Below are 24,441 nucleotides of genomic sequence, written 5' to 3' on the forward strand. Positions count from 1 at the left end.
TTGAAGGGGAAATAGAAAATCATTGCTAAAAACTATAAAAAAGAAATTTTTTTCTACAGAAAAAAACAGCATGCAAAATGCTTTAAACAACAATTTTAGACATATGAATTGATCTGGTCCAAATGCAACAGCTGGGTATGTTCCATAGAAAAGAAATGGCACACTCTGTTATAGATCACCTCAGTATGTGGAATTCCACTTTACATACCCTAAAATATAAGAATTAAGTTTACCAGTCTTCTGTGATATTAATATTTTTAAGATCTTAAAGCTTTAAGCAAATGGGAAATGGTCTCAAAAATTATACATGCACAGGGTGTGGGGAAATGATCCTGACCCAGAAGAAAATAAAGAACTACCCATGAGAAGCAAATTACAGTTCAATGTAAAGCCAAAATCTTTCAAAGCACTCCCTAAACAAAACTGCCCTGGTTGCTGGCCACCGTATTCCTAGTAAAGGATATTAATAAACGTAGGATTTTGTCTCCACAAAGTTTTTAGTAACTTTTCCTTCAGAGGTAAAACAGGGCCATAATTGGAACAGACTAGGTAATGAGACAGCTAGGTCACCTCAGGACCACACACACACCGTGGGCCTGAGGGCTCCATCCAAAATGAGAGTCTTTCAACTTTCCCTGAAATCTAAACATTTATCTTATCAGTTTTCTGCCTAACATTCAAGTGTCTGTTGCTTCTAAGTTTGCTAGTTTTCCAAAGCAATTCAATTTCCCAAAACCTCAAATTTCATGTATTACAGCTTCATGAAATTAAACCCTTTCTTTTAGCCCTTCATGTGTCTACAAAGCCTACCAGTTTGCTCTAGCTCTCTGCTGAACTTCAACAACAAAACAAGTTAGGAACAGGAATCAGTAAGACCAGCAAACTAAATTCAACCACTGTCATCCTAATGTAACCACAAGGGTTTGGCAATAGGTAGCAATTAACCAAAAGGTTCTCAAAGCCAGGGAAGCTAGTTACTGGGTAGGAAACTCTGACCTAAATTATATATTATTTAAAGAGCTACTGCTAATCTTTAATTCCACCTTCTCAAAGTTCTTACTATAGATGTACCAACCCAAAGGACATACAATAACTTTTTATTTTATAATAAATTTTAAATAATGGTGTTCTTTCCAACGCTTCGTTTTATTTTTCATAGAAATCTTTTCCTGAATTTCTATAAACCGTAAGAAAATTATGCTTGTAACATTTGTACAGTTTAAAATGCAAGCTTTAAAAATCTCTTAAACAGGTTACCAATGTAAGTTTAATGCAAGATTAAAGGAAAGAAACAGAAAGCAAAAAAAATTTATTCCCAAAAGTCACATACTTGACTTCAGCGAAAAAATAAACCCTTTACAATGAGAGAAACCACACCATTCACTTTTAAGACATAAGAAAACAGTACAAGAAGGTTTAACAAACATAATTGTAATTTCACAATAGTTCTAACAAATGTGAAATTCATAAACTATCATAACAAGAACATATCTACAGTTGAGAAATACATACTTTAGAATTCCATTTGCTCCAGAATAAGCTTCTATTGCATTGATGCTGGTGGGCAACATTGTAATAATTCTGTCAGCTTTTTCAGCTACATCTGCTGGGGAAGACACTACCTTTAAAAAAAAAATTGCAAAGGCACATTATTTAAATTAAATGCAAGCAGCTTCTACAGTACAAGTAGTATCCACTTTTTATGCATGCCCATAATAGTGACAGTGAATAAAAACTAATCCTTGTTTTCAAATGACAAAAACAAAAAACAAAAAACGAGCAAAAAAACCCTTACTGCCTAAAATAGAGTCCATTCCTTCACACATACAGATGCAGTTTCTATGGAATCACATCCACTGTTTACTTTAAAAAGTGTGAAGTGAGTTGAGGGGGAAAAGGGCAAAACCCAACAGTCCTGGGAACAGACACACTTCTCATGGATTCCTCTAAGTTGGATTCTTAAACAGCATACTTTTTGGGAGATGCTTTAAGAAAAACATTCTAGTATATCAGACTTGGTAGCTGAACTACAGGATACACCAATTATTTTATGGGCAGCAAAATCCACAAGTAAATTCTCAAGCCCCCGTTACCTCTATCTTTCAGCCTCTATTTTCAAGGAAAAAAAAAAAATTAAGCCTGTTTCATAAAAAGTCAGGACAAGGACATAAGCATGTACTGCACTGAATGTGAGTACCACCATGAAACCTGAGAGCATGAGCTGTCAGGACTCCTGTGGAAACCATATATACAACAACGACATACGAACAGGCATCAAGGTACGCCCTCTCTGCAACCCTGACTTCTGCTTTAATGATGACCATGAACATACTGTACGGGAAAGCTGCTCTGCCCATCCTCTGTACATATGTTTACAAGTATGGGTGTACATACCCTCACTCACATTTCCCCCACCTCCTGCTCTCTCGAATATAGACACCATGATACACCTGGCCAGCTGGTCAGCAACCAAAGAGGCCAGAAGAGACCAGGAGATCACTTCTTGACTGAAACTCTCCTTTAACAAAAAGAATCTATCACCCCAATTATCACGAAAGCTCCTTTCCAAAGCCTTTTCTCTCTTTAAAGAAAAGACAAAGAACTATCAGGAGGATAATCAAAAATTTCTCCATAGGAATATTTACATATGTATTAGAAACTGACATCTTTTCTACTAGGAAATGTGAACTGGCACATAAGCATCTTAGGAATGGGAATGGCTCTGCTTTTCATGTGGTGGAAGTATACGAAACATTTTCTTTCTGTCTTTGATGTACAGCTGATGAAAGAATGAGAAACCAAACACAGTGTGCAATCTAAATATTATGAGCTAGAAGCAATTACATTTCATTCTTCCATAAGAGACTACCAGCTTCTAAATCAAATTCTACATAAAGGCAGTTTTAACATAATTTCTTAAGTTGTATTCTAAAATTTCAGATAATCAAGTATCCTGGCACTTTGTATACTTAGTGATAATATTAAACACCTCAGACTCTAAAGCCAAAAAAAAAAAAAAAAAAAGACAGTCTCTCTCATCTAAAGGCAATACAGCATTTTAGAGCCTACAATGTGTCACATTCAACAACATGTATATTTTGATATATAATGGGGATCAGCCACAAATAATCCTGGAAAAAATTTTTTTTCCATCAAATTACAAAGCAATACTTAAGTTAGGTGAAAACCTTTCCTACACTCAAACAAATACTGAGATTTGAAAAGAGGCAACTATTTCCTGGCAAACAATTCAAGTTTCCTCAAGAAAAAAAACAGCTCAGTAAGATGAGAAGAAAAGGAAAGGCTATAGGAGTCATAATTCTCTACTCTTGGACTGTGTCAAGAATATGGGTTACATAGAGAGCCCCATCTGTTCATCCTATTTAAATGAAGTAATAAAGGCATGCAAAATGGTGGCATACCTTTCAGTTGCCTTTCCTTCTATCTCAGCTCCATCTCTCTTGATCTTTCAGGGACTGTAGTAAGGCAGCCCTGAGGTCTAAGAGTCAACTTCAGACTTTCTCTTAGGAATTGAGAGTCTCTTCCACTGAAGGAAATTCAATTCCAACTAGATAACTCCTTGAGACATGCCCTCAGGGGCACCAACAATTAGCTCACAGATCTAGGAATACTTCACACCTCCAAGCTTCTTGTGCCCATGAATTGGCAGTGCCAATTCATGCAACTGCCAGGTGCATGGGGTGGCCAATCAGCCCCCTGCATCCCTAGCATCTGCTTCTTGCGATGCCTGAGTTGCCAGAGTGCTGCTAACCCCTCAAATATATAGGAAAGTAGTGTCAAAGCTCACAGGTCCGGAAAAAAACACACAATGATAGTGATAGCTGGAATGTCACCACTGTACTGGCCACAACTGCTCCATATGTAACAACTATATACATTTGGTACATTATAATAACAGTCTCTAATTTGCACTACAGAAGGCATGTTTATTAGACAGACACGTGTGTCCAGTTATTCAAATCATCTTGCCTTCCATGTGATGACTTCAAGACTCTGAAATAACTGACTAACAAAATTTGGCCACGACTCAAAAGCTGGCAGGAAAAAAACAAACCTTATTGCCAGTCTGACACTCACCACAAAAGCCTTTAGGAGCCAACCTAATTAGAGGCCCTTCAGTTACATTTGCTAATTGAATGGATAAGCAAAGACAGCATGGATCAGGGAAAGGAACACTAATTTGGGAAGTCAGAGACCAGGTTTAGCTCAGACACTAAATCATCTGTGCTTTTGTGCAAATCACTTAACCTCTCTGGCTTCAGTTTACGAATCTACAAAATAAGAATACTGATTTGGATTATCTTTAAGTGTTTCTATCTCCAAAGTAGAAAGGAAACTTAGGCAAGGGAATTTTTCACATTTAGTAACCTTAAATTCTAGGAAGGTACAGACTCTGTGAAAAAGGGCTGACGGTATAGGAAGCATCTGCAATGACTCAGTACAAATGTAAAGCATTAGCAGGACTCTTCTACACCTCCACAGGTGTGAACGGTCACTGACCTGGCTGACTCTGGACCATGGCTCTGCTCTGATTGTCATGGCCATCCCAGAAAAATCTCTTGATAATTCCAACTGCCTCATTCTTACACCACTGTGAATTAAGGTGACCCTACTTTTCCATTATTTTAATTTTGATTACAGGAGATTGGTTCCCTTCACAATATCTACAGTCTTTAAGAATTTCTGCAAGAAATTAGATTCTGCAATGAAACTAGATTCATCTGTATGCTAGTAAGCACCAATGGCAGGTGTACAATATAAAGATTAGACAACTGGACAGATTAAAGACAAAATCTGCTTTGCTGGGTGGGTGGCGGAAGGAATGATGGGGGCATCAGGGCCCACAGTAATCTGAAGTAACTGCACTTCCTTTTTACGTATCCAATGGAAGGAGACAACAGTTAACCTAGTTGTTTTACATAAAGAGAAAAATCTCGCTGTCTCTGCGAGACAAAACAGTCACATAAGTGAAGCTCAGCATTGCTTCCACACAAACCAAATGGGTAAGAGAAACTTGCAAAGAAACAAGATGAACATGACCTTGGTTAAATCTGCCACTCAGTGTATTTTAATCTTTCCAAGTAGAAAAGCATACTGTTGCTTCAAAATTGCACTACCCTTAAAAAACTGACCAAAACGGTTTTTGCCTACATCTTGAAACATTTGGTCAACAATGATGAAGCCCACTCAGCAAGAGACTTTTAAAGTTCTCATCTAACAAAACCTGAGTGGATGCCAGATTAGATCTCAATAGAATTACTTAACCAAACATCTTCAGCCTTATAACCCAGGAACAACAAGAGGTTCCCTTTTTAGAGAGAAAACAAGAGAATCCAATTAAGCCTAGTTCAACCAGAAAACTCACACAGAAATGGTGCATAAGTCAAGACTTTTGGCACCAATCAGAGGCATCTCCAAGGAAATTCCCAGACAATGAAAATGAAAACGAAGCACAAGTCACATGCCCTTGATGCTACCGCTTAAAAAGAGAAATTGGTATCTTCTGTAAAACAAAAGGAGGACACAAGGGACTCTGGAGAATATATTCTTAAGCAGGGATGCAGTCAAATCACTTTATCTCCTAATTTGGTTTTAACTTTTATCATCATTCTTTCATTTAAAAATATGTCTACAATTCTATTCCAAACAACTCTGGACTCAGTGACTCAGCCAACACAGTGGTGCGTTTATATGTGTGGTGTTGGGGAATGAAGATTTGGGAGAAATATGGTATAGATACTAAAGGAACAACCATAACAGTAGTAACAGTAGTGGTAGTAGTAACAGCACTTTCTATGTGCCAGGTTCTCTAGGACTAAGAGGAAGGTACTATTACTACTGCCATTTTATAAGATGAGAAAATTTAAGTAGAAAGAAGTTAAATAATCTGTCTAAACGTCACACGGCCAGCACATGACAGAGCTGAGATCTGAGCCCAGGCAGCCAGGTTCCTCCTGGGTTTATGCTTTTAAACCACTACATTCAAAATTTATTGATTCATGATTTCTAATACCCAAAGTCCTGATAATGATCATGGGTTACATTCTTAGAATAGATGCTAGAAGTTGAAATGATGCATTGTATGTTAAACCCGAGTTTCCAACAGAAATAAATAATAAATAATAAAGGGATACGGAGAGAGGAAATCGTAAATTTTTTATGGGAATGACCACAAGTAACATATTAAACCAATTATAAATGCCCTAATAGAATTGGTTAACGTGTAAAGGTATAAATAAGTTCATTAAATACAGTCAGGCACGTGAAGCATTTTAACATGTCCAAGTTTTTATTTCCTTCATAACCCATGTAGTATTTTTTACTACTAGGTACAGCTGGAAGGAAAACCTCCAGGGTGGTAACATCCTAAAGCACTTCACCTGGAACTGCAGGTGGACCTTGCACCTTGAGGGGAGGGAAGAGCCGGCCGGTGGAAAGCAGAGCCAAAAAGCAGACAGAAACGGATCTAATTACACCTGTGCCCAAAATTCGGCTGTGCCTGGGTTCAGGCCACTCCCCAACTCTTCAGTTACATGAAACAATAAATCCCCAGTTTTTGCTTTTAAAAAAACGAAAAAGCACTTCTTCAAGGAGATGTCCAAAGATCTTTAGAACTAGCTGATTGCTTTTTGATCCAGATATGTCTAGTTTGGTACTCTCTCTCCCTGCAAATTTCCCACTAAAAGCACAGTTGACATTTGAAATCAACTAGCCATGTTTTCTGCAAACTTTGAGGGGAAAAAATTCTGCTTTCTTTGGCTGCCATCTCATCGACTTCACTTAAGATAGTAACATTAGGGAAAGGAAGGGACACCTGTCCTTAAAATGTAAGCGTCAACTCAAAAATACTCTGAATTTTTGAACGCTTAATCCATTCACTGCACTATTGTGCACAATGGCAAGAAGTTTCAAAGTCTTCACCTATATTTTTCCATCTCATCCTAAGTCTTCTCTGTCTTTTAGTAGTAAAATGAAACTCACTCTTTCCTTTATCAAACATTTTAAAACTAAATATAGCTATGAATTAGTACTACTGACATTTTAACACATCAGAAGTCACACGTCCAAATTAACATTACCTTTTAAAGTAGGGGTCTTAGGAAATTACACTTGTTCAAATGACACTGCCGCTGTTCAAAACGGTTTTTAAGCTGCCAGCATAAATCATTTATCAACAAATGTTTTCATTTTATTATGACAGAATATTTCCCCTCAGGCCCAAAGCTTTTTTACCCTTTACCCTTCTCCTGTCATTTATCTCAATTTCACATTCTCCTGCCCTCCACTGCTGTTATAATCAATACTCAGAGGACCTCTTAGAGTCAAGACTCTGAGAGGAAGCAGAGCTGTGAGGGAGATGGGACGTGGGAAAAGAGGATTCTGCCTTCCAGGCTTTGCCGTCCCAGTGTGAACCACCCACACAACTTTCCCACCGTGTGCTGGGAGTCGGGCAGGGCTGGGAGCTGCGGGCAGAAGCTAAGAGAGTCTCACGCTTCACTAATCTGGGACGGGCAGCCACCCAGAACCCATCCTCTTTCCTTCCCCACACCCACTTACGTATCTCAAGGAAGAAGAAAAGAAGGAAAATCTAATAACTGAGTCTGTGTCCTAGAACCCTCTGATTTCTATCCAGGAATCCAAGAGATCTCGTCTCCATGACTTTCATTTCAGGCTACAACATTTCTGTTTGTAGTTGAGTGAAGATTAAGCACAATATTTATGTAGCTCTCTATCAGAAATGAAATGACTCTTAAGAGTTACTTATTATTTTTCCCCTCAAAACCTGCTTCAGCACTTTATTACTGTCAAAATACAATTTTAATAAAAACTCCCTTCTATTTAGTCTCGCCCCCTGAGACACATCTACTACATTGCCACATCCAACTCAACCTGCTTTATTCTCCACAGCACTAGGTGGACTGCTAGACACATGGGAGGTACTCAACCTGTACCGGTCGACCTAAAGTAGAAATCTCTAGAAACCGGGAGAGAGAGGCTTCCACTTTTAAGGAAAATTGCTCCTTTGTCCCCACTCTTCACCTGGATAAACCCTGCTTATTCTTGTGCTATCTACCTAAACGTCTAGTCTTCAGAGAACAACCCTAACTGCCCTCTCAGCCAACGTAATGCAGATTTTACTGAAAACTGAGGAGACTCTACTTTTTCTTTCCACATCACAATGTGGAATCACATATTTGTGTGATTTGATAATCTAACACCTCCTGTTGGTCCCCAAAGACAAAGACTGTAACTGTTTTGTTCTGGGCTATATTCCCAGTACCTAGCACATAGAAAGTACTCAATAAACATCAGTCAAATTAGTAAATTAATGAATGTCCTATCCCTTGTTTTGCTAAGAGATTCTAAGGTAGCCTTAACCCACAGTGATCAAAACAATAAAAAGTAACTTTTCTTCACTAAGAAGTGAGAGACTCTGACACTGTCATGTGAATAGAAAGCATTAGAAAAGGAGTAACAGCTCTGTAGAGCAAAGGTGAAACCAAGACTTATGGGAACTTACTTAGAGCTAACACACACACTCCTTACTGTGCCAAACACGATTTTAAGTTCTTTACACATATGAATTCATTTAATCCTCGTAACAACTCCCTGAGAAAGGTTATTATTATTATCCTTATTTCACACATGAGGAAACAGATATAGAGACACTAAATAACTTGCCTGAGATTGCAGATACTAAGTGGAAAGGGCAGGTTCTAAACCCATTTTGTAGATTCTTGCTGTACTGGTTTCCAGTGGCTGCCGCAATGTTACCCCAAGCATGGTGGCTTAAAACACAGAAATGTATTCTCACAGCTCTGGGGGCCACAAGTATGAAAGCAAGGTGTAGGCAGCACCACGCTGCCTCCAAAGGAAGATCCTCCTTTGCCTCTACTAGCTTCTGGTTGCCCCGGTGTTCCTTGGCTTGCCACAGTATAACTCTGAAGTCTGCCTACGACTTCCCACGGCCTTCCCCTTGTGGCTCTCTGTAAGGACACTCATCATTGCCTTTAGGGCCCACCTGAAATCCAGGATGACCTCATCTCAAGATCTTAAACCTAATTACATCTGCCAAGACCCTGTTTCCAAATAAGGTCACTTTCACAAGGGTAAGAACTTGCACATTTATCTTTTTTTTAAATAGCTTTATTGAGATATAATTCACATAACATATAATTTGCCCACCTAAAGTATATAATTTGATGGTTTTTAGTGTATTCACAGATATGTGCAACCATCACAATTGTAGAACTTTTCATCACTTCAAGAAAAAAATCCCATATCCATTAGCTATCTCTCCCCTATGCCTGCCTCCCTCTTTCCCCTCCTCTCCCAGCCAGCACTAAACAGCCACTAATCTACTTTCTGTCTCTACAGATTTCTCTGTTCTGGGCTTTCATGTGTGAGTGCTTCATTCCTTTTTATGGCTGAATAATATACCACTGTATGGATATACCACATTTTGCTTACCAATGATGGGACATTTAGGTTGTTTCTATCTTTTGGCTATAATGAATAATGCTGCCATTTATATACAAGTTTCTGTGTGGGTATGTGTTTTCATTTCTCTTTCATACATACCTAGGAGTAGAATTACAATCTCATCAGCAGTGTGTGATAGTTCAATTTCTCCATACTTCTTATTATCTGACTTTGTAATTCTACCCAACCCAGTGGGTGTGGAAATCTCATTGTGGTTTTGATTGCATTTATCTGATAACTAATGATATTGGCATCTTTTCATGTGTTTATAGGTCATTTGTACCTTCTTTGGAGAAATGTCTATTCAGATCCTTTGTCCATTTAATTGAGTCACTTGTCTTTCTGTTTGAATTGTATGACTTCTTTATACATGCTAGATACAAGTCCTTATCAGATATATGATTTGCAAATATTTTATCCCGTTCTGTGGGTTACCTTTTCACTTTCTTGCTGGTGTTCTTTGGAGCACAAAAGTTTTCAATTTTGATGAAGTCTTATTTTTAATTTTGTTGCTCATGATCTTGGGTGTCATATTTAAGAATCCTTTGCCAAATTCAAGGTCATGAAGATTTACCCCTATGTTTTCTTCTAAGAATTTTGTAGGACATCTTTTGGGGGGCCACTATTCAACCCACTGTATACCCACTCACTATACAATCCATCATAATAGATAACTATTATTTAATTCCAACAAATTTCATTGGTGCAGAACAACATATTAAATAAGGGTGTGGTATATAATCATTACTGGCCTGACATTAACTGATCCAAGAGAAATCTAGGCACTTTATTTTCTAGTAGTCTAGTTTATAAATAGGTAACAGGTAGCTACATTTCAGAATCATCAAGGAAGATGCCACACATACACTTAAAAATGTCTCATACATAAATTTCATTAATTAGTGACTACACATCATGTAATTAAAAGAGCTAGGGCTTCCCTGGTGGCGCAGTGGTTGGGGGTCCGCTTGCCAATGCGGGGGACGCGGGTTCAGGCCCTGGTCCGGGAGGATCCCACATGCCGTGGAGCAGCTGGGCCCGTGCGCTACGGCTGCTGAGCCCGCGCTCTAGAGCCCACAAACCACAACTGCTGAGCCCGCGCTCTAGAGCCCATGAGCCACAGCTGCTGAGCCCACGTGCTGCAACTGCTGAGGCCCGTGTGCCTAGAGCCCGTGCTCCGCAACAAGAGAGGCCACTGCAATGAGAAGCCCGTGCACTGCAACGAGGACCCACGCAGCCAAAGATAAAAAATAAAATTAAAAAAAAAAAAAAAAAAAAAAAAAAAAAAAAAAAAAGAGCTAAAGTTCCAAAGTCAAAGACAGACCTTTGTTCAGATCCTGGCTCTTGCCATTCACTCACTGTGTAACCTTGGGGATGTTATTTAACTTCTCCAAGCATCAGTTCCCTGAAAATACTTCTGTTACAAAGATAAAATTAGATAATATGTACAAAATATTTAGTAAAAGACCTGACACGTAGTAGGTACTCATTAAATATTAGTTTCTTTTCTGTCTCTTTTAAAATGTAAATGTCTCCTTCACTCATGTATAAGTCTTATTCTTAAGGTAGCCTTCCTTCACACCTACCTAAAATTAGCAACACTAAAAAAATAAGAATTTTGTTGGGAAATGGAGGTAAAAGGATAACTTCAGAGTATGAGGCAATTCAGGCAGAGCATCAGAAAGCTCCAGAAATCTGGCAAGCAGCAGAAAAGAGATTCACAAAGGGGTGATGACCATTTCAGTTCTCCATAGGCAAGTTGTTAAGTGCTACAGGAATAGAGGGAAGAGTAATGGCTTTGGTCACAATTTGAAAGGCCCTAAGCTTCTGCTTTGCCAGTCCAGGGTAAATCAGTTTCCATTCAATTTCCACCTCTGTATTACTAGAAGGGATAGAAAGAGGAAGAGAAATTCATGTGATCTTTCATAAACACACACACACATGAAAACTTCGGGAACATTCTTCTCCAAAATGCCAGAAGAATATGCTGTTATTACTTTGATTGAATTCTGTATTTAATTGAAGATATTTCCTCTGTTTAGAGACCAAGTACCATTGTTACTCTTACAAATAAATATATAAACCATTGTAAAGTGCCAACATCAAATAGATGTGTTATCCCAAAAAGTAATATCTTTCTCCTCAAAAAAAACAATTCAAGCCAGACTGAATATCAACTTGGAACTCCTTACCATCCTTGAAGATGGTAAAGCCACCTTTCCCAGAACAAAGAACTGATCAAACCTCTCCAACAAGTCGAAGTCCCTAAGCTACTTACGGTCATCGGTAAACCTGCTGCACTGGTGGTACAGTGTCAATATTCAGAGACTATATGGGCATAAGCAGTCACAACCCTACCCTGAAAAGTTCCAAGATTATACTCACACATCCTCAAACAACACTGCTGCCACGCCCAGATGGCACACAAACCATGATGCAGAAGGAGATGGAGGATATCCAGGTCTGCAAGTAGCCTCTAAGTTGCTTAAACCTGTTCTTTATGTACGCATTGCATTTTCTCAGTATTTATTTCAAGTCTATTATCTAGAAGTTGACTATTCATTTGTTCTCTAACCTTTTTCTATATTTCTCAGGAATTTTTTAGTATTCACCCAGTTCTGGGATTACATTCAGCCCTCAGTTACCACTCTACAACTTGTACAAGAAGAATTTCCTTCATATCTTGAAAAAAAACTCTAAATTCAGTTACTAGTACATGGTCTCGTGTGTGTGTGTGTGTGTGTATACATATTTTACATTTCATATAATATATACATATATAATATTACATATAGAGAAATAAAATTAACAAGTTAACTTTACAAATCCATTGTGTATACTTCTAAGAAGATGTCACTCATTTGAATGTGGAACATCAAAATCTAAAAAACATTTTTAAACATCAAAATCTAAAAAAATCTTAAGAAAAGGTCTTACCTGTTCACCTGCATCTAGAAACTCTTTGCATGCATCAGGGAACACATCATAAATAATGAGTGGATAGCCATGTTTCATGAGATTTTTTGCCATTGGATTCCCCATGTTGCCTACTCCAATGAATCCAACTGGAGTCTTAGAAGCCATTGACCTAGAACACACTGATTTCAATACATTATTTTTAACAGGAGCAGATAACATGTTTTATTGTAAATATTCACTCAATATTAAGAAGTCATTGTTATTTTGATATTTTCTATTTAAAAAAAAACTTTTTAAAGATTAGTTTTAAACTAATGATCATTTAAAGATATCAACAATGTATAGGCAGACTAACTTCTGAGTATATAGTTCTCCAGGAAGCAATCATAAAATTTTAAGCATTCTCTCTTCTGCTTTCTATCTCTATAACATCCCTTTACTATTTTTAACAATAAACTTAATGTTATCATTTATTAAATACCTATTATATACTTTACCTGTTAAGTGAAGTATCCTAGATTCTCTTATCTATATTACCTTCTTTAATAATGTGTATTAAAAACTGGAAGTATTCAATAAAAACCTGTATCTTGGACAAGGTCCAAGAATGGGAAAACGTTTTACCTTCCCACTTCCACATTTATAGAAACCATCCCCTCCAATGGTATAAAAAACAATCTTAATAAAAATGTTAAACCCAGAAGAATGTATTTCAACCAAAAGTCACCAGTTTATATAAATGGGGTCCTAGGAGAGAGCAGGGGGACACTTCCATGGGCTTTCCATGGCCAGGGTAACAGTCTCAGGACCCTAAGATAACAACTCCGTGCACTTTCAGAGAAGAGGCATCTCCATTTACAGAAAAAGAAAATTGTTCTTAAAAAGCTGTATGCAGGGCTTCCCTGGTGGCACAGTGGTTAAGAATCCGCCTGCCAATGCAGGGGACATGGGTTCAAGCCCCGGTCCGGGAAGATCCCACATGCCTGCCGCAGAGCAACTAAGCCCATGAGCCACAACTACTGAGCCTGCGCTCTAGAGCCCGCAAGCCACAACTACTGAAGCCCGCATGCCTAGAGCTCGTGCTCCGCAACAAGAGAAGCCACCACAATGAGAAGCCCACGCACTGCAATGAAGAGTAGTCCCCGCTTGCCGCAACTAGAGAAAGCCCACGCACAGCAACAAAGAACCAACACAGCCAAAAAAAATAAATAAATTCACACACACACACACACACAAAAAGCTGTATGCAGGTTCTGTTTGATTTTCTTCCTTTTTACAAAAGGCTTTTTGAAATCACACTGGGGCATACAATTCAAGGTAATGCTTTTTGCAAGAGAGCAGACAGCATTCGCATCACCATGAAAATAATATTAGACACGATTTCTCTATTTCTAGATTTAGAACTCCACTCAAGTATTTACTGCATGAAGTACTATGACACAAGCAAGACGTGGTCCTTGCCCTCCAAAAGTTCACAGTCTAGTGAGAGAACAAAGAGAAATAACTCCACTTGCCCTTTTCCCTATCATTTCCCAGCTTTATTTTTCCTTTTTCTTTCAAGGACTCCAGTTTTAAAACTGTGTAGTGCACCAACTAATCACAGTCACCCTTTTTCAGATCCTCTCAACTAACGGATCCCTGCTCTTCCTTCAACTTAATCTCAGTGTAATGAGATTTCCTAAAAGCAAATTATTTGAAGCCCTAATGCTTAAGCAATAGAGGTCTTCTTGGGTCAGAAGCACATTTAATTCCTATGAACTCCATGACTGTCTCTAACATTTAAAGATGGGTGTCATTCCTGTGCATCATCGCCTTACCAGTGCTGAGTTTAACATGCTGGGTATGATAGGAGTCCTGCACCTAACTTTCTGGTTCACAAGGGGTTTAATGACAGAGAAATGACACCTCACTGAATTTTTATTTTGATATTAAGCAGAATGAGAAGTATACTTTGTAAGAGAACTCTAATACTAACAACTGGTGTGCCTGACTACTGTGTTAAGCTTGAAAAGGTATAATTTAACTAAGAACATTAGAAACTAGGAATATCATTATTTAAATGCAGTTAATTTTAACAGGCAACTCACTCTAAGTCAAACACTTAATAACTATAGCAAGGTAGAACCATAATTCATTCACACATTCAACAAACATGAAGCAACTATCATATGTACCATGGCAGATGCCATTAAAGACACAAATGACATACAGTCCTTGCTTTCAACCAGCTTAAAACACAAGAGGACAACTATGTACACAGACACTAAAACATGAAAGTAAAGGATAGGGGCTTCCCTGGTGGCGCAGTGGTTGAGAATCTGCCTGCCAATGCAGGGAACACGGGTTCGAGCCCTGGTCTGGGAAGATCCCACATGCCGCGGAGCAACTAGGCCCGTGAGCCACAACTACTGAGCCTGCACGTCTGGAGCCTGTGCTCCGCAACAAGAGAGGCCACGATAGTGAGAGGCCCGCGCACCGCGATGAAGAGCGGCCCCCGCTTGCCGCAACTAGAGAAAGCCCTCGCACAGAAATGAAGGCCCAACACAGCCAAATAAATAAATAAATAAATAAATAAATAATTAAAAAAAAAAAAAAGAAAGTAAAGGATAAAGTATGAAAAATAATGCTGATACTAAAGAACTCATCTGATTTGGGAACTTGAAAAAGCTAGCATTTGACCTGAGTATTCTAGGATGGGTAGGCTTTCAAATGGAATTAGAGTAGGAACAAAGGGAGCTCCATATAGAAAAGGAATGAGTATGCACATGAGCATATGCAAGGAAATAGGAAAGCCAAGAAAAAATGAATAATAATAAAAGTTAATATTTGTGGCAATTTTACTACATGCCAGACACTATACTCAGTACTTTATAAATAGCACTGTCATCCCATCCCATCATTAAGCCTATCTTCCAGCTCAGGTCCCTGACACTTGGTTAGTTTAAATAAAATGCCCAAGACTTTATAAGGTTGTAATGCCAAAATTCATATTCAGCCAATCTGACTCTAGGTTCTTCATTTTTAACTGCCCTCCACTCTTCCTACAGGACGCACAAAGAAACAAAACAGCAAGATTAAGATTGAAAGAAAAAATGCAACCATAATGTGGAAGGCTGGGAAGTATGCTCTAAACAACTTGAGTGTATTTTGTAAGCAAGTGGTGGTACCACAGACCGAATGTTTGGTTCTCCCAAAATTTCTATGTTGAAAAAATAATTCCCAGTGTGAGGGTATCTGGAGGTGGGGCCTTTGGGCAGTGATTAGATCATGAGGGGAGAACCCTCACGAACAGGACTAATGCCTTTACAAAAGAGGCCGCAGAGAGCTCCCTCATCCCCTTCTACCATGTGAGGACACAGTGAAAAGACGGCCGTCTTTGAACCAAGAAGTAGGCCCTCACCTGACACTAAATATGCCAGTACCTTTATTTTCGAACTCCCAGCCTCCAGAACTGTGAGAAATAGTTCTCTGTTGTTTATAAGCCACCCAGTCTATGGTATTTTGTTATAGCAGCCCAAACAGACTAAGACAGGTAGTTACTGAAAGGTTTGGGCAAGAGAAATGACTTGACCAAACCCATGCTTTAGGACAGAAATGAGGCAGCAGTGTACAATGGATGAACTAAAGGAAGAGCCTGGAGGCAAAAAGATCAACATAAAAGTGACTGTCTAGGTCTGTCTTAGTCCATTCCAGCTGCTATAACAAATATACCATAGTATATTTGTTATGATGACTTAAACAACAAGCATTTATTTCTTACAGTTCCGGAGGCTGGGAAGACCAAGATCAAGTAGGCAACAGATCCAGTATCTGGTGAGGGCCCACTTCCTGGCTTGTAGATGACCATCTTCTTGTATCTCTGGAGAGCAGAGAGAGAGGACAAGCTCTCCTTCCTGTTTTTAGGCCACTAATCCCATTCATGAGGGCTCCACCCTCATAACCCAATTATTCCCAAAGGCCCCACCTCCTAATACTACCACAGTGGGAATTAGGATTTCAACACATGAATTTTGGAGGGTTACAAACATTCAGTCCACAGTAAGGGCAGAGTTAATAAAGAGTGGTGGCTATAGAAAAGACAGATATGGAAAATATTTCAAATACAGTAGTAAAAGGACACAGCAATAGGTTGGATTATAATATAATTACAGAAGAAAAGGATAGTGACCTTAAAAACAAAGCAACAGAAACTATCCAAAACAAACCACAGAAAAAAGAATTTAAAAAATAAAAAGAACATTAGTGAGCAGTGAGACAGCTTCAACCAGCCAAATACATAGCAAAATTGGAGTCCTCAAATGAGAGGAGAGCAAAGTGGGGACAAGAAAAATATGTGAAGAACTAATGGGAAAAACTTCCAAATTTGATGAAAACCATAAACCCCATGCATCCAAGCTCAATGAACCCCAACACAAGAAACATGAAGAAAACTATACCAAGACACATCATAATCAAAATGCTCAAAAGCAACCGGCAGAAAAAAGACATATGTACAGAGGAACAAAGATAAGATTGAAGGCAGATTTCCTGTCAGAAACAAAGCCAGTGAGAAAACAGGAGAGCATCACCTTTAAAGAACTGAAACAAAAAACAACTGTCAAGATATCAAGATAGGAATCTATCTAGCCAGTGGAACTGTACAATTATAGATGTATGAGTATGTAGAGAGGCATGAGGAAACTGATGGGGGAGGGGTGAATGGGTACATTCACTGTCTCGATTGTGATGATGGTTTGATGGTTTCACAGGTATATACACATCAAAACTCATCAAACTGTACATGTTAAACAGGTGCAGTTTATTGTAAGTCAACTATATTGCAATAAAGTTGTTTTTAAAGAGTCAACATGTTTACAGAAAAAACAAACAAGAGAAGACATTTCTCAATCTAAAGATACTAAAGTGATATATCAACCGAATGCAACGTGTGAAGTCTGAATGGATCTGGATTTGGGGGGGAAAAAGTCTTAAGACATTCTAAGGAAAATTATGAAATTTTAAATACGAGCTGTATATTAGGATGATACCAGGGAAGTGCTAATTGTCTTAGGTAAATGGTAATTTGGTTAGGTAGGAGACAGTCCTTCTTAGGAGATTCACGCTGAATCATTTAGGGTTGAAAGTGTCATAGTGTCTGCATTTTAATTTCAAATGATACAGGTGGGATATGAATATACTTGGAAAGAAATAAAGCAAATATGGCAAAAGGTTGGTTAACAACCGTTGACACCGAGCAAAGAGTACACAGATGTTCATGGCATTATTCTTTCAATACTTTGTTTGAAATTGTTCATAATAAAACAAGGGGGAAAAACTTAGCACATCTCAAAAAAAAATCACAAACATGACAAAATACAAATAACTAGGAAGATTACTTGCAACACACAATAGAAATAGGGCTACTTTACTGTATATGCAAATAACTTTAAAATCTGGAAGAAAAATGTAAATAATCCATTGTTTTAAAGTACGCCAAAATCACAAAATGACAGTTAACAGAAAATATTAAAAAAAAACTTTGAAAAAATGCTCAACTTCTGTCATAACTAGAGTAATGAAAAACAAAGCAATGTAATACCATTTTCACCTATCAGCTGGACAAATGTGTTTCTTTGATAAAACTCACACCTGGTTAGAAAGGACTGATAAAACATATACTCTCATACACTGTAGAACTGTATTTTATGTCATCCTTTTAGACAGCAATCTGAAAAAAGATCTACATTTGAATTTTATTATAAAATTTAAATTTAAAATGTACATACTCTTTGACCCAGTAATTCCATTTCCAGGAATTTATACTATACGTAAGGGGTCAGCACACTTTTTCTTAAAGGGTGAGGGGGTAAACAATTTCAGTTTGGGGCCATGAGGCCTCTGTCACAACTATTCAACTCATCCACTATAGTTTTAAAACAGCCATACACAATATAAAAACAAGTGGCTGTGCTTGTTTTCCAATATAATTTTATTTACAAAAACAGGGACCCAGCTATTGGGCCACAGTTTGCTGACCTCTACTATATATAAACTCTGAACGACACAAAAATATAGTTTACTATAGGAATGTTTGTAACAACAGAAACATTATAAATAACTAAATACACATTAACAGGGCACTTAATTTATAATAACTAAATATACATTAACAAGGTACTTGATATTTCATAGAAAATCAATACAATGAAATAGTATGTAATGTTCAAAAGAATGTGATAGGGCTTCCCTGGTGGCGCAGTGGTTGAGAATCTGCCTGCCAATGCAGGAGACACGGGTTCGAGCCCTGGTCTGGGAAGATCCCACATGCCGTGGAGCAACTAGGCCTGTGAGCCACAATTACTGAGCCTGCGCATCTGGAGCCTGTGCTCCGCAACAAGAGAGGCCACGATAGTGAGAGGCCCGCGCACCGCGATGAAGAGTGGTCCCCACTTGCTGCAACTGGAGAAAGCCCTCGCACAGAAACGAAGACCCAACACAGCCAGAAATATAAAAATAAATAAATAAAAGAATGTGATATATCTATCTAAAAGTATAAGGAAAAAAATCTCCAGGACATGTTATTAAGTGAAAAAAAGCAAGATGCAGAGCATTATATATAGTAACATACAGTATATGAGAAAAAAGAATACATATGCATTAAATGTTTTCAAATTTCTGTAAGATGCTTAAGAAACAGCAGTTACAGCTAGAAAGTTGGACTGATGAGTCAGAGTTAGAGAAAAGACTCTTTTACTTTTCATTTTATAAACTTTTGAGTTTTTACCATGTGCATGTAACTTTTATAACTACTTTTATAATGAAATGAAATAAATAAATTGGCACACAGTGAGTGTTTAATAACGTTATATGAATGAATTACTAACTAGAGAGAGTTTTCATCAAATGAGGATAAAAGTCAGTGCTGAAGCAAGAGTAAAGATAGTGATAAAGTGGATCCAGCAAAGATAATCTATATTGCAGCAACCATTAAGCAAACGCTGCAGGTTGACTCTCCAATATCCTTTCCTCCCAGACCTATGGTCAAGTTCCAAATTACCTAAACCAATTATGGTACCTCCATCTCTCTGCAGATGACTGTTCACAGATTGGCAGCCCTAAGTAAAAGATTTAGGAATAGCTGTGAAAAATCGGAGTATGTAATAGGAAATGAACTAGAGATTAAAGAAAAGATTGTATCTAATCAGCAAACTCCTGTGACTCTCAGTAGCACTACTTAAGCAGCAGCCAGGAGGAGGAAGAAACTAGCCAGAAAATTTGGCAAAGTTAGTTTCTAAATTTATAGATGTAAATTTACAGATTATGACCTTTTTCTCCAATGGGACATGGACAAAGTTATCCATATCTTGGTAACATGAAGTGCCACCAAAAATCAGGCGACTCTTAAGTTTCAAAATGCAAAAATTGGTAATAGGTTATTTTACATTTCTAAAAGTTTTTTTCTCTCATCAGAGTAATTCATTGTAGAAAACTGAAAAATACGGAAAAGTATAAAGTCATAAGGGAAAAAGTTAATCTCACTACACAAAAATAATCAGTTAGCATTTTGTATAGCCCTTCTAGTCTTCTGAATGCATTTTTTCATTATGAGACTCTATATTGTATATACAACTTTGTGTCCTACTTTATCACATATTACGTCATAAGCATTCTTTTTGCTTTAATGCTAAGAGTTACTAAACTAAGGGTAGTGACTTACTCTATAAAGGCCTTTATTATTTGGGTCAAGTTATTTTAGAAATACAGTTGACCCTTGAACAATGAGTGGGGTTGGGGCACTGACGCTCCTCACAAAATCCAAGTATAATTTACAGTTGGCCCTCCACACCCATGACTCCAAATCTGCAGGTTAAACCAACTGTAGTACAAATTTATTGAAAAAAATCCACGCATAAGCTGACCCATGCAGTTCAAACCCATTTTGTTCAAAGGTCAACTGTATTCTCCTTATGCAATTTCACAAGTTTAAGGTCAACTTTTGGTCCCCAGGGTCATGTGCAGCTTTTCAGAGTTTCATGTGCAACCCTAGAAGCTAATGTAAAGAGGAAAAAAATGGCATTATATATTTTATTTATACAACGAGTTATGCTGTTTTGAAGGCAGATTTCGTACACACACAAAGAGCCAATAATAAAAAAGAACTGTATTCCCATTTCTGTCTATAATGCTGGCTAATTTTCCCATTCCACTTTTGGTCAGATGGTCGCTTTAAGATGATCTGCTACAAATTATTTTTCCTTGTACTTGTTAGTGAATCAAATGACTGTAGAGGGTCAACATCTGTCATTTTTTTGGCTGTACAAAGAAGTCTGAAACTAAATTTAATTATCTTTTAAGATAAAACATAAAACTTACTTTTATTAAATGGTGATGAAATAGTAATGTATGAAAAAATAGTAATGTATGTCTAGTTTAATATTTCTCATTTTTCTATTTCCTTTTCTATGCTTTAAATATTTTAAAAGTAAGGCATGCTATTACCAGCAACTTTTAGATTTCATTTTTTTCAAACTGTAAATAACTGTATAGATCTTTATAATATTACCCTCCATATGATATAAACATCTTAAACATACCATGGAGACAAACATCCCACAGAATTCAGAACACTAAATAATGTTACTATTTGAACACAGTTCTTTTTCTTAATGTCCCTAGACTCCAAACTGGCACATAATTTTTCTTTTAAGACTCCAACATCAAAAAAGTTAACACTTTTGTAGTAAATTAAAATTAACAAAAATGTTTAAAACAATTCCACAGAGTAAAAACAATTACTGAAGCATTTTAAACAATCATCTCACACACACACACACACACAAATTCTTAACTTGTCATAAATCTATATTCTTACAATGTCTTTGGGTCAAAGAACAAGATTATATGCCAAAGTAGTCTACCAGCATTTCAAGGTAGGCCTTTCCAGTCTACAGAAGCATTTATTATAGTCACAGGCCTCAGACTCTTCTTCCATGAATTTTAAGAACTTTCCTGTAACTCTAAAAGGTACTTCAAGGGTTCATTAAAATACGGTTAGAACACCTTGTAAAACCACTAAACAGCACGTATGTCTTCCTTGACTAATCAAAACTGAAAGAATTGTGCATTCATGTGAAAACTGGTGCTACATTTACTACTGCAGAAGAGTGATCTTTTTTTTTTAAGTATCTCCAATGTAGGAGGCATTTTTTGTAGTTCAATACATGTAGCTCAAACAGTGGTTACACTCAAGTTTGGCAATTTCTGTGAGTTTGTATCTCATTTCTGTGATTCTGTATCAGACATCTGTTCTCTCCCATCATATGAAGCTTTCCCTTTTCAAGCCAGAGGAAATTCACTCTTCTGCTTAGATTTTTACTGAGGGGGAGGAAGGAAGGCTGTTAAGAACTCAATTCCCAGCCTTTTTTTTTTTTTTTAAGTAAAGATCAGAAAAAATTAATACCAAGGCTTTTTCAATCTCCCAAGTATGAGAGTGCTAAATAGTGCATTTTCAAAACTAAAAATTTTACAGGAAGACAATGGCAGTTTCCCCACAAATCAACCAATTTTTCAATTGAAGAGGAATCCTGCTGTAGAAGAACAGTGCAGGAATCATAAAGAATCAAGGACCACTTTCTAGATCCTGCTGTAATATCCTAATTCACTTATCCAAGGAGCTTTAGGTTCTTCCATCTGTAAAATGAAAGATTAGTTCTCTGTGGGTCTAAAAACTGCCTCTTCCTAAATCGATGGTTAGCTTCCATAACTTATAATGATATGAGGGGTGGGAGGGGACGGAAGCAGGATAGGTTCAGGCCACAATTTTGAGAACGTTGAAAGTATTCTGGTTAATAATTTGACAGAAGTGCCATCTTCAGGTAGCACAGTTACAGAGAAGCGGTGGAAGCCCGCCTGGCCGGTCAAGGGTGACTTAAAACTGCTGGAAAGACTGATCACCTGATTTGTAAGACTTCACTTGTGTAAAAACATCAGAAACAATTAAGGTGATTAAAACAAAAATCAGGGCTGCGGCCGGAGAGCGCGCCCACCCGGGGCGCTGCAAGGCCAGGGGTCGCTGGGGTGGGTAGGGGGTAGCCCCTGGGGCTGGGCCCTCCAATTGTCCTCAAAGCCCTAACTCCAAAGAAGCACGACTCGGACCCAAATACTCCTCTCTCTACCCCAAGCTCTTCCCATTCCTTCCTAAGTCCCAAAAGGACGCCAAACCCCATTCATCTAGATCTGGGTGGGGAGAATGGGGGGAAGCACTAGTGGCGCGAGCCCAGAAGAGGCCAGGCCTTGGAACCAGTCAAAATGTTGGGTTTTAAGCCCCGATCCAACCGCAGCGCCTCCGGTGAAAAGACCTCTTCAGCAGTCAGGGCACGCGAAGCGGGCGGCCGGAGGAGGGACGGGGGAAGAAGGCGCGAGGTCCTTACCCGCTGCAAGGCTGGCCACTGCCGGTTGCTGCCGGCGGCTCCAGTACCGGAGGCCGGAGGCGGCTCCACGGAGCCGTAAGGAGGCTGCCATGCTGCCCCCGCCCCGCCTCCCCACAGTGACCTCCGCGGCTCCCAGCTCACCCACTGACTGCTAGGGTGCGTGGTGCGGCGGGCGGGATCGGCTGCGGCGTAGGGCCGCAAGCGCACGCGCTCTGCTGCTCGGGGCGGGCACCTACCCGCGAGGGGAGGAGCGCGGAGCCGAGAGGCGCGGCCCGGTGGGACATGGGACGTCAATCCCCTTACGGACAGGGAAGCAGACCAATCAGAATTCCCATATCCTTCTCCCTTTGCGAACCACGAATAGGAGGCCTTCTCGTACTAGCACATCCGGAGCCCTGGCCCCGCCCCCAAGCTCCTCCCTCATTTGCAGACTGCGGGCTGGAGTCTCCTTGTTTACCAAAACGCCAAGGGTGTGTGGGAGGCGGCGGCTGTCACTCACGACCGCCTCCTTGGAGCATCTGACCCTCAGAACCGCCCCCTTGGAGTGTTGTAACTGCATGTGTTGCTTCCTTGCAGTCAAGGGCATAACTTTGACTCGCGGCAGCTGCTGCAATAGTTAAGCAAGAGCAGAAATTCCCAGTCTTTCCAAGTACAGGGATCCACTTTTAACCTCAATAAAACGTGGGTCTCTTGATGTTAGCATTTGTATTTTTAGTGTCTGTTCGTTGAGAAACATTCACAGAAATCTACCATGAATGCAATAACTGTTTAAAATTATTTGATTTTATTTTACCCAACGGTTTCTCCATAAACTTGAAAAATTGTAGGAAAACAACTTAATATTGTTTTCTTTGAAGGATAGAATTGCTAGAAACTTGCACTCTCTATTCCAGTATATATTTCTCTAATGTTTGAAAATCCTGCATCCATTTCATAAGTAAAAACTAAAGGTAAATGAAAATGCAGAAGGTAATGTATATGTATGTGTGTCAGAGAGAAGGAGATTTATTCATTTCTTGTATCTGTGCTTGGTGTACATATTTGAATCTTTGAACCCTTGGGCGATAATTAGCAGGGTTCTCATCCTCTCTGAGCTCATGAAAGGGTTGGGAGCCATGGGCACACCAAAGAAAGACTTGCAGGTTTTACGGAAAGGTAGTACAGGAGGAAAGAGTGAGGAGTGGCTAGGGCAATAGGAACCACTCCCCTGAATTCATTTTATTTATTCACGTGCCTAGGTTGTTCTTAACCTTTTAATCTGAGTAGCAGAATCAACAGAGTTGACTTTAACCTTTTTTAACCTCTGCCCAGTCACTCACAGGTGTTGAAAGTACCTTAAGGAATTGGATAATTTCCAAGGAGCCTCTCTCAGTGTTCTTGACATGCTAGCAATGTTTCCAAAAACTGGTACAGAGTGCAAGATCCACATTTGTAACTGATAGAGAAACAATTCCCGTCTTTGCCTTTCTCTCCACCCTAATCCTCTACTCCACACAAACCAAAACCCGAGGAAAGGAGGAAGACAACGAAGAAAAAATTATTTCAGCTATTGGGGACAGTCTCCTAGGTTTGGGTCCCCGCCCAAATCTATTTATTGCTTTCTGGAGCA

At 38.8% G+C, this 24,441-nt stretch overlaps 1 protein-coding gene across 4 annotated transcripts in view; it reads right to left on the minus strand.

The window, feature by feature from the left end:
• The window catches only part of HIBADH (3-hydroxyisobutyrate dehydrogenase), a 105,775-nt gene extending 82,739 nt beyond the window's left edge, over positions 1 to 23,036 (minus strand). The window contains exons 1-3 of one of the 4 annotated variants that reach the window (XM_082398016.1): positions 22,833 to 23,032; positions 12,442 to 12,602; positions 1,513 to 1,622 (exon numbers count right to left, since the gene is read on the minus strand). In XM_082398016.1, coding sequence (XP_082254142.1) covers positions 1,513 to 1,622; positions 12,442 to 12,602; positions 22,833 to 22,923 — 362 coding nt within the window. In that variant the 5' untranslated portion in view covers positions 22,924 to 23,032. Of the gene's footprint in view, positions 1 to 1,512; positions 1,623 to 12,441; positions 12,603 to 22,832 lie in introns of all 4 variants that reach the window. The other 3 variants (XM_082398018.1, XM_082398017.1, XM_082398019.1) reach the window with 3 other exon arrangements.
• Positions 23,037 to 24,441: the final 1,405 nt, after the last annotated feature.

Source organism: Balaenoptera borealis (assembly GCF_965194805.1).
Source record: "Balaenoptera borealis genome assembly, chromosome: 7".
Taxonomy (NCBI): Eukaryota; Metazoa; Chordata; class Mammalia; order Artiodactyla; family Balaenopteridae; genus Balaenoptera; species Balaenoptera borealis.